The following is a 12287-nucleotide window of genomic DNA, read 5'->3' on the forward strand; positions in this document are numbered from 1 at the left end:
TTGGACTCAAATTCCTGGTCTTAAGTTCTCGAATTTTAGATCCTGGGCTTAAATTCCTTGGTCAGAGTTTCTGGGCTTTAGTTTCTTGGTTAAAGTTCATGGTCTTAAGTTCTTTGGCTGCAGAACCTGGCCTTAAGTTCCTGGATTATTGTTCTTGGTCTTAAATTCCTGGACATAAATATCTAGGTTTGAGTTTTTGGAATTTAGTTCCTGGGCTAATATTCCTGGGAATAAATGTCTAGGCTTAAGTTTCTTCTTAGGATCCTGGATTTTAATTTTGAATTTTAGCTCCTGGGCTTTTATGAGAACATGTAGGTGTTTCTACTCAGCTGTCAGTCCATTGAGCTTTGCCCCTTGTTTCCAGTCGTTCAAGCCGAGACAGCAGCATGAGCGTGTGTACAGATGTTAATTGGTCCAGAACCTCAGAACGTCTCACTTTAGTGTGTGTGTGTGTGTGTGTGTGTGTGTGTGTGTGTGTGTGTATAGCAGCTGCGTTCCCTGCACCAGTCTCTGAACGCAGACGGAGCGGTGAGCCCGCTGAGTCTGTACACGTCTCCGTCTCTGCCCAACATCTCTCTGGGTCTGCCGGCTAACGCACACATCACCGTGAGTCCTGCACCACACCTTCTTCTCCATCTTACCTTAGACACGATTATATACTCTAATGTCCGTCTCACTCATCAGGCTCCTCAGAAGCTCGGGGTTCAGCCGGAGGCGGAGCGGCAGGTGCAGGGGGTGCGTCAGGGGGGCGTGTTGGGGAAGTTCGGGAGCGGCTCGTCCGTGTCCGTGTGTCTGGACTCGGAGCCTCCGTCAGCCCCCAACAGCCACAGCAGCCACAACTCCCTACTGCAGCACGTCCTCCTGCTGGAGCAGGCCCGGCAACAGAGCGCGCTGCTCGCAGGTAACACACACACACACACATACACACACATATACACACACATGCACACACAAGCACTGTTACACACATATGTACCAGTACTGGTTATGAAAACAGAGTGAACATTAGCAGTAGTGTTAACATTCCCTCACTCCTCTCAGTGCCCATGTACGGCCAGTCGCCGTTGGTTACGGGTGAACGGGTGTCCAACAGCATGCGGACGGTCAGTAAACTGCCGCGGCACCGTCCTCTGGCACGCACGCAGTCGGCTCCGTTACCGCAGACCCCGCAGGCGCTGCAGCACCTCGTCATCCAACAGCAGCACCAACACTTCCTGGAGAAACAGAAACACTACCAGCTCAACAAGGTAACACTGACTTACTGCATTAGCGAGTATAAATAAATACCAGTGCAAAGAAATGATCTTGGAATATTAGCAATATTCGAATACTGACTGCCCATAATTATGAATTTTTTCTTATGTTTGAAATAAACATTGAATTAATGCTTGTGTTTATAATTTCACTTATTTGGTTGAATATTTTATAACAACATGAATAAATACAAGTGTTAATTACTATTGTTTTAAAAGTGTATTTACTATTACCACTCGGAAGTTGATTATTTCTCTTATGCCACAGTAATCTGACAACAAACAACAAGATGTCACACTAGTTAGGAGTTATAAACAGTCGTTCCCTCACCAGCCTCTCTTTCTCCTCTCTCTCTGTTAGTTTTATTAGCTGCATCACAGTGAAAGTTAACACTATAAAACGTAACTATAAATTTTGCATCTCTCCATTAGATCCTCTCCAAAGGGGCGGAGCTTCCACGTCAACCCCCCACCCACCCGGAAGAGACAGAGGAAGAGCTTACCGAGACGGCGGAGATGCCGGAGGAGTGGGGGGAGGGGCCTGAGCGTGTGAGGGAGGGGCTAAGCAAAGAAAGTTCAGGCGAGACCACGCCCCCTTCTGAGCGCGTGGTCCCACTGAAAGGCGAGAGCACAGAGAGCGACCTCGAGGAAGAGGAGGATGAAGATGAAGCCATCGAGCTGAAGGAGTGCGATGAAGAGGGCGACCCCTACAGGCAGGTAAGGAGGGGGAATTTTCTCTTCTTATTTCTTTCTTGTACAAATCTAATTTGTACAGCTTTATTAAGGTGTGATGAGGCGGTATATCGGTAAAGTAGCTTAATATTATAAGAAAGTATTAAATATTGTGAAATAATGTTAAAAATCATTTAAAAAAATAATAGAAATAAACAATCTGGCAAATGCAAACATGCCAGGTGAAAGCAAGTATGTTTTCAGTCCTATATATATTTCTATATTCTTCTATTAACTATCTATACTATACTCTTCTATTTTTCTATAATATGAATAATATAGAAATCTCCCAGACAGCCGGAGCTGGAGCGTCTGGTGCTGCGTAACAGCTTCTCTGAAACCCTGAAAGCGTTTTTTTTTTCAGCACTTCCTCGATCTTTGAGCGCTTTTTCCATGAGCGTAGCTGCTCTTTGTTATTTCATCACTCGTCCTGCTGTCTGCTATATTTGGCTCTGCTTTTCCTCTCGCGCTCTCGTTCAGTTCCTTTGTGTAACGTCCTTCAGCCTTTGCACTTTAACACATTACGAAAGCGACGCTGATGAAATCGGGGCCGCACTGACGCACGTCGCCGAACTGCGCTGATGTCTGTCCTCTGTCCCACACAATGCTGCAGCCCGAGTGTGACACGTGTCCATGTCAGCCGTGTGTGTGCGTGTGTGTGCGTGTGTGTGTGTGTGTGTGCGCGCAAACAGTTCAGCTTTAATTAGAGAGAAATGAGGGAGCTTTAGGTGCTGAGTCCACACCTCCTTTACTGGGACTGACAGTGACACAGGCCACGCCTCCTTCACTGGGACTGACACACAGAGGCCACGCCTCCTTCACTGGGACTGACACACAGAGGCCACGCCTCCTTCACTGGGACTGACGCAGAGGCCACGCCTCCTTTACTGGGACTGACACACAGAGGCCACGCCTCCTTCACTAGGACTCACACACAGAGGCCACGCCTCCTTTACTGGGACTGACACACAGAGGCCACGCCTCCTTCACCTGAACTTACACACAGAGGCCACGCCTCCTTTACTGGGACTGACACACAGAAGCCACGCCTCCTTCACAGAGACTGACAGTGACACAGGCCACACCTTCAATGGCACTAACAGGTAACAAGGCCACGCCTCCTTCATCCCCTTTATTAAGACTGACACACAGGGGCCACGCCTCCTTCACCTGTACTGGCAGACAGGCATCTCCTCTTTGCTGTAACTGACAGAGACCACGCCCCCTTTACTGTGACTGACATTTACACAGGCCACGCCTCCTTCACTAGGAATAACAGGTACACAAGCCACACCTCTTTCACTGAGACTAACAGTAGCACAGGCCACGCCTCCTTCACTGGGACTGACAGATACAGAGTCATGAGTAAAGTGTTTTTAATTTCTTTAACAGTGTTCAGTAACGGGGAAGGGGATAAGTGTGAACGGAAGCAGGTACATTCCCGGGAAAGATCTCTTCATAACTATTTTCAGGTCACTTTGAAATCTGTCATGTATCTTTAAAAAAAAAGAGATCTTTATAACTAGACACAATGTCAGTATAAAGCGGTCTGGGGGGCACTTACTTTTGGGGAGTGCTGAAGTGGTGACTTTACTAGGTAGTGTGCACTCTGTGTCCCCTTTCTAGGGCACTAATGTGGATATGTGATTATACGGTGTGGCGATGGCGGCGCTGGCGCAGTGAATCAGGCACTCGTGTGTCGCTGCGCATTCATTTGCATAACATAAGCTCGAAGAAGTCGCTCCGCAGTGGGGTGTGACGCTCATCACTCGTCTACACACACACACACACACACACACACACACGCACGCACGCACTTGAATGAGGGATGAATGAGGCAGAGAGAGAGAGAGAGAGAGAGAGAGAGACTCCTCCTTCTCCCAGAGATCATTGAGGAAAAAAATCCAGAAAAGCATTAGAATTCATACTGCATCCTTCTGCTGCTGCAGCAGACACACATGCCTGCACACACACACACACACACACACACACACACACACACACGCACACTCACGCACGCCCTGCCCTATGAATGGAAGCGTCCATCTCTGACTCATCTCTCCAGGGTGAATCATCGCCTCCTCTCGCCCCCGTTTCGTCTGCCCTGCACTTCACACCCAATCACAACCCACTGTGTGTGTCGGTGTGTGTGTGTCGGTGTGTGTGTGTCGGTGTGTGTGTGTGTGTGTGTGTGCGTGTTAGGCATATTACAAAGCATTTGGGGGCGGCGTTGTTGTATATCGTTGTGAGTTTAGTCATCTCATTGAGACAGCGTCCTCTAAAACACCTTTGTGGTCAAGCACAGATATTAGACTATTGTGCACGCACATACGCGCACACACACACGCACACACACACACACACACTCAGGTACAAAGTGTGTGTGTATGTGTGTGCATGTGAGTGTGTCTCTGCTGCTTCTCCACTTGTCTCTCCAAGTGCCTGGAATACAAATGTGATCCTACACACCCTCTGAAGACAGAGAGGGAGGGGTGAGAGAGATATACAGAGAGAGAGAGAGAGAGAGAGAGAGAGAGAGAATTGCAGCATATTTTCTAAATAACAAAAAAGCAGAGGAGTGTGTGTATGTGTGTCTGTGTGTGTGTTTCATCTTTCGAGCCATGTGTCTTGTCTCATACGTTGAAACATGCCATGTTGTTTTTTTTCTCTTTCTTGCTCACTAGCCGTGTTTCCAGAACCTTCTGAGAAACTGAAGTGCATGATCCTGACTAGCATTAGCTCACTATTAGCTAGCTAGCATTGCTTGGTTTCTGAGTTCTTCTGAAAATTTCTTGGTTTCTTAAAAGGTCCCTAGGTTCCTGAGCTCATAAAAAAGTTCTCCAAGCTCAGGAACCTTTTTCTCCAGTTTCTGATCCAGCTCCTGGATTACTTCACTTCCTGAAAAAAGGTTTCAGAGTTCATGAAAAGGTTCTTCAGTTCCTGAAAAAGGTTTCTGAGCTTGTGGAAAGGTTCTTCAGTTCCTGAGCCTATGAAAAGGTTCTCCCTTTCCTAAAACACTTCCTGAGCTTCCTGAGTTCCTGGATTTCTTCACTTCCTGAAAAATGTCTCTAAGCTAGTGAGAAGGTTCCCCAGTTCCTGGGAAAAGGTTCCCAAAACAGGAAAAGGTTCTCCAGTTTCTGAGCTTCCTGAGTCATTCCTGAGTGGAATTATTCATTTCCTGGAAAAAATCTTTCAGAGTTCATGAAAAGATGAGCTTGAGAAAAAAGAAAACCAGGTTCTGGAGCTCGTGAAAAGGTTCTCCTGAAAGCACTTGAATTTGTGAAAAGCTTTGTAAATTCCTCAAATGTTTTAAGAGGTTATGACAAGGACTGCTTGAGTTCCTGCAAAACTTGCTTGGTTTGTAAAAAAATAGGTTCCAGAAAAGTTTCCTTGGATCCTAAATATTGGTTTCTGGCTTCATCAAAAGGTTCTTGATTTGGTGAAAATGGAACTAAAATACTATGCACAAATTGGAGACCGTGAGGACCTTCCTACTAAATCATGGCTCCTGTCTTTTACTTACACACACTCACATACACGCACTCACATACACACTCACATACACACACTCACATACACACACACATACACACACACACGCATTTTGTATTCGTGTGTGTCTGCTTCTTCTCCACTTGTCTCTGCAAGTGTCTGGAATACAAATGTGATCCTACACACCCTCTGAAATTGGAGAGGGAGGGGAGAGAGATATACAGAAAGAGAGAGAGAGAGAGAGATTAAGAGAAAGAGAGAGAGAGAGAGAGAGAGAGAGAGAGAAATGCAGCATCTTTTCTAAATAAAGAAGAGGCAGTGAAGGAAAGTGTGTGTATGTGTATATGTGTGTGTGTGTTTTGTCCATCTCCTGAGCGTGTCATGGGTCTTGTCTCGTACGCTGAAAACATGCCATGTTGTTTTTCCTCTTTCTTGCTCACCAGCTGTGTGTCCGCTGAGCTTCTGGAACCTTCTGAGAAACTGAAGCTTATCACCCTGAAGACGTTAGCTAGCATTGCAACAAGGGCTTCCTGAATTCTTTGAAAAAGTTCCTTGGTTCTTGAAAATGTTCCTGGATTCTTGAAATGTATATTTAGTTCCTGGATTTCTTCACTTCCTAAAAAAGATATTCCTAAGCTCATAAAAAGGTTCTTCAGTTCCTGAAAACATTCATGAGATCCCTGAAAAATCTCGTTGGTTCTGAAAAAAAAAAATTACTGGAGTTCTTTTCCCAAGCTTAGGATAAATTTCTTCAGTTTCTTAAAAAAAAAAAGGTTCCTAAAAGGAGTTCTTGAATTTGTGAAAAGGTTCCCGAGTCCCTTTAAAGTTCTACGAGGTTATAAAAACTCTTGAAAAGTTCTTCAGTTCCTGAAAAGGTTCCTGAGCTTCATGAATTCTTGGATTTCTTCATTAACTGAAAAAAAAAAAAAAAAAAAGGTTCCCAAGTTCATGAAAAGGATCTTCAAAAAAAGGTTCCTGAAAAGGTTCCTGAGTTCCTAAAATAAGGTTCTGGGTTCCTGAGTTAGTGAGTGTTTGTGGAAAGGTTCCTAAAAAAGTTCTTGAGACTATGAGAAACTTCGTAGAAACTTGCCTACTATCTTGGATTCAATTCATGGCTCCTGTCTTACACACATGCACATGCACACGCTCACACACACGCACACACACTCACATGCACACACACGCACGGGATGATAGAAAGCAGGCAGGACGGCTGTTTACAGCAGGAGAATGTGTAAGTAGCTTTTTGGCAGTTGGAGACGGTTCTGTTGGCTCAGTACTGGTTCCTGACGTTCCCTGACTTTCTCGCTCGCTGAGCTGTGTTTAGTCTGTCCACAGCTAAATTTATACACACACACACACACACACACAACACACACTTTTCTGCTTGGAGTCCTCCGTGTGATTCAGTACCTGTCTTGACGTCTGTAAAGGATGAAGAGCTGCACATGGAGTGCTGAAAAAGGTTCCTGAGTGAACAGATTCTTGAGTTCCTGGATTCCTAAAAATGCTTCCGGGTTCCTGAAAAGATTTTCGAGTTTGTGAAAAGGGTCTTGAGTCCTTGAAAAGTTTCTGGGTTGGTAAAAATCCTTCTGGGTTCCAGAAAATGTTTCTGAGTTTGTGAAAAGATTCCCAGGTTCTCAAACAGGATGAGATAGCAGCAAGGTTCTTGAGTCTATGAAAAAGGTTCCTGAGTTCCTGAAAAGGTGTCTGTGTTGGTGAAAAGGTTCCCAAGCTCATGAAATGGTTCCTGATTTCTTGGACAGACTCTTGGGTTTGCAAAAAGCTTTTTGAGGACATTAAAAGGTTCTTGAGCTTGAGAGGTTATTGAGTTTCTAAAAAAAAAGGTTCCTGGGTTCCTGAAAGCGCTCCTAGGTTTCTCATGAAAATATTCTTGAGTTTGTAAAAAGATTCCTGAATTTATGAAAAGGTTGCTAATTTTGCTTGATTTAGTGAAAATGTTCCTCGGTTCCTGAAAAGGGCCCTGAATTTGTAAGAAGGTTCTTGAGTTTGTGAAAAAACTTTGTTTCTGGAAAGGTTCTGCAAAGAAAAAAGGTTCTGCAAAGATTTTCTGGGTTCCCAAAAAGGTTCTGAGTTTGTGAAAATATTCTTGACCTTGTGCGAGGTTCTTGACTTCCTGAAAAAGAGTTTGTAGATTTGTGAAAAGATTCTCAAGTTTGTGGAAGAGGTTCATCAACAGGGTCCTGCCTGGGATCTCCAAAAGATTTGAGCTTCTTGAGGTTCTTGAAGTTGAGTTCTTGAAAAAAAGTTCCTATGAAAGGTTTTTGGTTTCTAAAAAGGTTCCTGGATTGCAAAAAAGGTACCTGAGTTCAAAACAGTGCTGTGAAATAAGGTAGTGGGAATGTTATCTAGCCTGAAGGGAAAGCTTCTACTTGTTAGTTTGGATGTTTGACAGCTAGCTTTAAGTTTGTTAACTGCACTTTTAACAATTAGCATTTCCTCAATTTGTGTGTTTATTTTTATCCCTCCAAAACTATCACCACAGGACAGAGCACACAAATTTATAGGGTTAAAGGAGCAGTTTGTAATTTAACCTTTTTGGGAAAAGGGGTGGAGCCAGGGAGATCAGAGTTCTCTGGAGGCGGAGCTAAATTTCAGCCTGGAACATAGTGTGAACATTAACCTGAAATAAAAAAAAATCCCTGCATGACAATACTGTGATTCACAGTTTCACTGCAGTGTCTTTAAGATGAAAGAATTATTTCAGGTCCACAAATACTTTGAAAAATGACAGACTGCACCTTTAAAGTTGCTCACAGATGAACCGAGAATAAATTCCTTTTTCAGCTTCTGCATCTTTTCACATCCAGGAGTGTTTTAGGATTTCTAAGGCGTAACAAACTCCGCCGTTTGAGGAGTAATGGCTCTGACGTCGAGGCTGAAGTGTGACCTCTCAGCCAGTCAGTGTAACACACGCACTTTAGTTAGAACCGTAACGAAAGTGAAGTGTTTCTCCGTCTGCAGTTCTCGGAGCAGCAGCACCTGCAGCAGCTGAACGTGTTCCAGGCGTCTCTGGCCATCACGGGAATGCCGCACAGGCCTCTGGGAAGAGCACAGTCGTCCCCCATCACCTCCAGTCTTAAAGCCACGCCCATGGCAGAATTACCCATCAAGCACCTCTTCACTACAGGTACCAACCGTTAGCAAAGTGCTGTGGTATAAAAGGAACAAATCACATCATGTTGTGCTGTTATAGGAAAATAATCCACTTCACCGTGGTAACAGTAACACCGTCATGGATCAGGTTATAAAGATTTATTCATTAGCGTGGTCGTGATTCGGATTCATTCCTCATGTCAGTTTTTTTTTTTTTTCCCTCCTCTCTGTCTCGCTCAGGTCTGGTGTACGACACACTCATGCTGAAGCACCAGTGCATGTGCGGGAACACACACATCCACCCGGAGCACGCCGGACGCATCCAGAGCGTGTGGTCCAGGCTGCAGGAGACGGGACTGCTGGGCCGCTGTGAGGTGAGAGCGCCGCCTGCTGGCACGCCACAGGAACTACAGCCTTATTCTTTTTACCAGCAATGAGTCATAAATTGTCTGAAATTTGAACGTAGAGTTCTGTACAAAAATCAGAGACCACCATTTTGTGTTCAGTCAAATGGCCACTCAGTATTTAATGCTACTGGAGTGTCACTTATGACCAATAAAGCACAACAATGTTCTTAACAGAACAGTATGATATCTGTAATATTCTTTAACTTTAATAATGACCTGCATAAATAAGCTGTTAGACTGAAAATGGAATTAGTGCACTGTACATTTTACCATCATTATTGTTTGCCACTAAATAATTAACAATAAATACTGAACTGAAAACAAAAACAAAATTTATATGCACTCTTTTTCCTGTTCTGTATCTGCTGTATCACTGTGCACCAGTTCAGAGAGTAACAGTGTCAGAATGCTCATTTTTTTGTCGTGTGTGTGTGTGTGTGTGTGTGTGTGTGTGTGTGTGTGTAGAGGATCCGGGGCAGGAAGGCGACCCTGGATGAGATTCAGACGGTGCACTCGGAGTATCACACACTGCTGTACGGCACCAGCCCCCTCAACCGCCAGAAACTCGACAGCAAGAAGCTCTTAGGTGTGGAGCTCTGTGATCACTCTTCCTGTTACACACTCCTTCATCTCTCTCTCTCTCTCTCTCTCTCTGTCTCTCTCCCTCTGTCTCTCTCTCTCTCTCTGTCTCTCTCTCTGTATGTGTCTGTCTCTCTCGGCACACAAATGAAAAATGATCAGAAACTTTCTTAGGAAAAGAATGAAAACTAGAAAACTTATTAAAAATAACCTAGTTGCATAAGTGTGCACACCCCTAAACTGATGCTTTGTTGAAGAACCGTTTGATTTTATTAAGAGTCTATCATCTTGACTTGGCGATATTTTCTCACTCAAGGGAAATTCCTTTTCATCTTCAGCTTACTAGCAGACGCTTTTGCACTAAAATCATTTGTAGCTATTCATGTAGCTATTCATGATTCCCTCCACCTTGATAAAACCTGCAGTTCTGGCTGAAGAAAAGCAGCCCTAAAGCATGATGCTGCCACCACCACGCTTCAGCGCGGGTATGGTGTTCTTCTGGTGATATATAAGCAGATAACGCAGAAGGTGTTTCAGAAGGTCTTCGTGTTTCTGCGTTATGTTTTCAGCTTTACGTTATTGCTCTGAATCCGTACATACGTTTACGTTTATGACTTTGTTCTTTATTTGGTGTGATGCAGATGTGTTTTCTCATCCGTGTGGCTTTTACACACACTCTGTTTCTCTGTCGGAAAAGTTACATTTGCGCTTTGTTGCTGGACACACACACACACACACACACACAGAGCTGTCGTAGCAGTTGAGCCCATGGCTGTGAGCCGTCCCTGATCCCTCGACTCTGAAGGAGATTCTCCGCCCGTAATAATGAAACTCCCGCCTCCGGCCCACGCTCACTTCCGGTCTGCTGCACCGCTCAAGCTAAACCTCCTCTGACAGACGCTCGAGTATTTTTAGGCTCTAGACTTTTCTGCCACCTCCGCCTCTGAGTCACCAGCCGAGAAGGAAAGTGTGTGTGTGTGTGTGTGTGTGTGTGTGTGTGTGTGTGTGGCAGGCGTGGGTTGTGCAGGAGATGTTGGCTGCCATCATCTCCATTCCTAATGCATGGCTTTACGATGGGTTTCGACCTTCACCCCTCCTGATACTATAATAATAATAATAATAATAATAATTATTATCATAATTATAATAATGCATTGTCATTATTATCATCATCTAATCAGCGTAATCAGGAAAGAAATGTGATATTGAGTGTATATATTTTAATTATTTAATGCTTTTCCTCCTCGCAGGTCCAATCAGTCAGAAAATGTACGCTGTACTGCCATGTGGAGGGATTGGGGTGAGTACCGTTTATGAAATATTAATAAACACAATTAATAATAATAAATTTAGACACTGATTATTTTTCCATTTAACCAACTGAGATTAAGATTATCAACCAAAAGATTATCAACTAAAAGTTTATCCGTCTGTTTTATTCCGACAGCAATTTGCCAACGATTATAATTTCTTAATTATTAAAGAACGACTTTAATACTCTTACTTTTTATCCATTTGGAGTTACAGTTTAATGTTGTGGATTGTCTATGAAACATAAGTTATCTGCTATAAACCAAGTTCTCACTTCCGTTATAGCAGAAATAAACAGTCGTTCCTTCACCAGCGTCTTTTTTTTTTCCTTTCTCCATGTTAATAAAAAAACGCAGCTTTACTGAGAAACCGCAAAGCGTAAACTCCTCTGTCCTGAAGATGTCGGAAAACATAGAGCTTTACTGTTACAGAGCGCTGACACTGGAGACTCCTTCCATAAATATCAAATAAATAACTGTCTCCTTACAGAAAAGACCACATCAATGATTGCACGGTTTTTTAAGGAGCCTCCATCTTGTGTATAAACTGTTACTATAGAAACGATAACGTTAGAACAGACCTGTGATTTGGAGCCGCACTACTGTCAGGGCTGCTGTTATAGAAAATGCATCAACACCTGCAGTGGAGAAAGTAACAGCGCTGTGGGGCGTGTGTGTGTGTGTGTGTGTGTGTGTGTGTGTGTGTGTGTGTGTGCGTGTGCGTGCGCTCAGGTGGACAGTGATACGGTGTGGAACGAGATGCACTCTTCAGGAGCCGTGCGCATGGCCGTGGGCTGCGTCATCGAGCTCGCCTTTAAAGTGGCAGCTGGAGAGCTGAAGGTACAGCCACAGATCCTCCTGACACTGGTTGTTATGCACAAAGTATTGGCACCCCTTCTACCCCATCCATCAGTGGATCATGGACCCCGCTGAGCGGATATCACGTTACATTCTGGCATGTATTTCTGAATTGTGTATATCTCTCTCTCTCTTTTTTTTTTTTTGATTGACAGAACGGGTTCGCTGTCGTCCGTCCCCCGGGTCACCATGCAGAGGAATCCACGGCCATGTGAGTGTCACGCTAGGGTTCTCTCACAGGTTAAAGAGCTGATGAGGGAGAGAGAGAGAAAGAGAGAGAGAGAGACTGATTATATGTCAGCTGTGAAGTTCTTTGTGACATCATCAGTGGCATCGTCAAACGTTTGTGTACTTTTAGATTTAAAACTTTTTAAAAAATCGTTAAGTTTAGTCAAGAGGAAAGATGTGAATTCTTTATCGTTTACTAAAAAGGTGCTACATGAAGCTGAATTCATTTTGAATTACAAGTGATACAAGAACAAAATTAAACGCAACTTTTATTCTTATATTGTTTGTTTATTTGTTTGTTTGTTTGTTTG

At 43.9% G+C, this 12287-nt stretch overlaps 1 protein-coding gene across 4 annotated transcripts in view; it reads left to right on the plus strand.

The window, feature by feature from the left end:
• hdac5 (histone deacetylase 5) overlaps positions 1–12287 on the plus strand; it is a 104514-nt gene that overhangs the window by 78360 nt on the left and 13867 nt on the right. For 3 of the 4 annotated variants that reach the window (XM_053228269.1, XM_053228266.1, XM_053228270.1), the window contains 10 exons: positions 487–606; positions 685–901; positions 1042–1247; positions 1686–1970; positions 8463–8628; positions 8835–8968; positions 9467–9587; positions 10831–10880; positions 11623–11730; positions 11904–11959. In XM_053228269.1, coding sequence (XP_053084244.1) covers positions 487–606; positions 685–901; positions 1042–1247; positions 1686–1970; positions 8463–8628; positions 8835–8968; positions 9467–9587; positions 10831–10880; positions 11623–11730; positions 11904–11959 — 1463 coding nt within the window. The remainder of the gene's footprint in view (positions 1–486; positions 607–684; positions 902–1041; positions 1248–1685; positions 1971–8462; positions 8629–8834; positions 8969–9466; positions 9588–10830; positions 10881–11622; positions 11731–11903; positions 11960–12287) is intronic. The other variant, XM_053228268.1, reaches the window with a different exon arrangement.

The sequence above is a fragment of the Pangasianodon hypophthalmus genome, chromosome 23, assembly GCF_027358585.1.
Source record: "Pangasianodon hypophthalmus isolate fPanHyp1 chromosome 23, fPanHyp1.pri, whole genome shotgun sequence".
Taxonomy (NCBI): Eukaryota; Metazoa; Chordata; class Actinopteri; order Siluriformes; family Pangasiidae; genus Pangasianodon; species Pangasianodon hypophthalmus.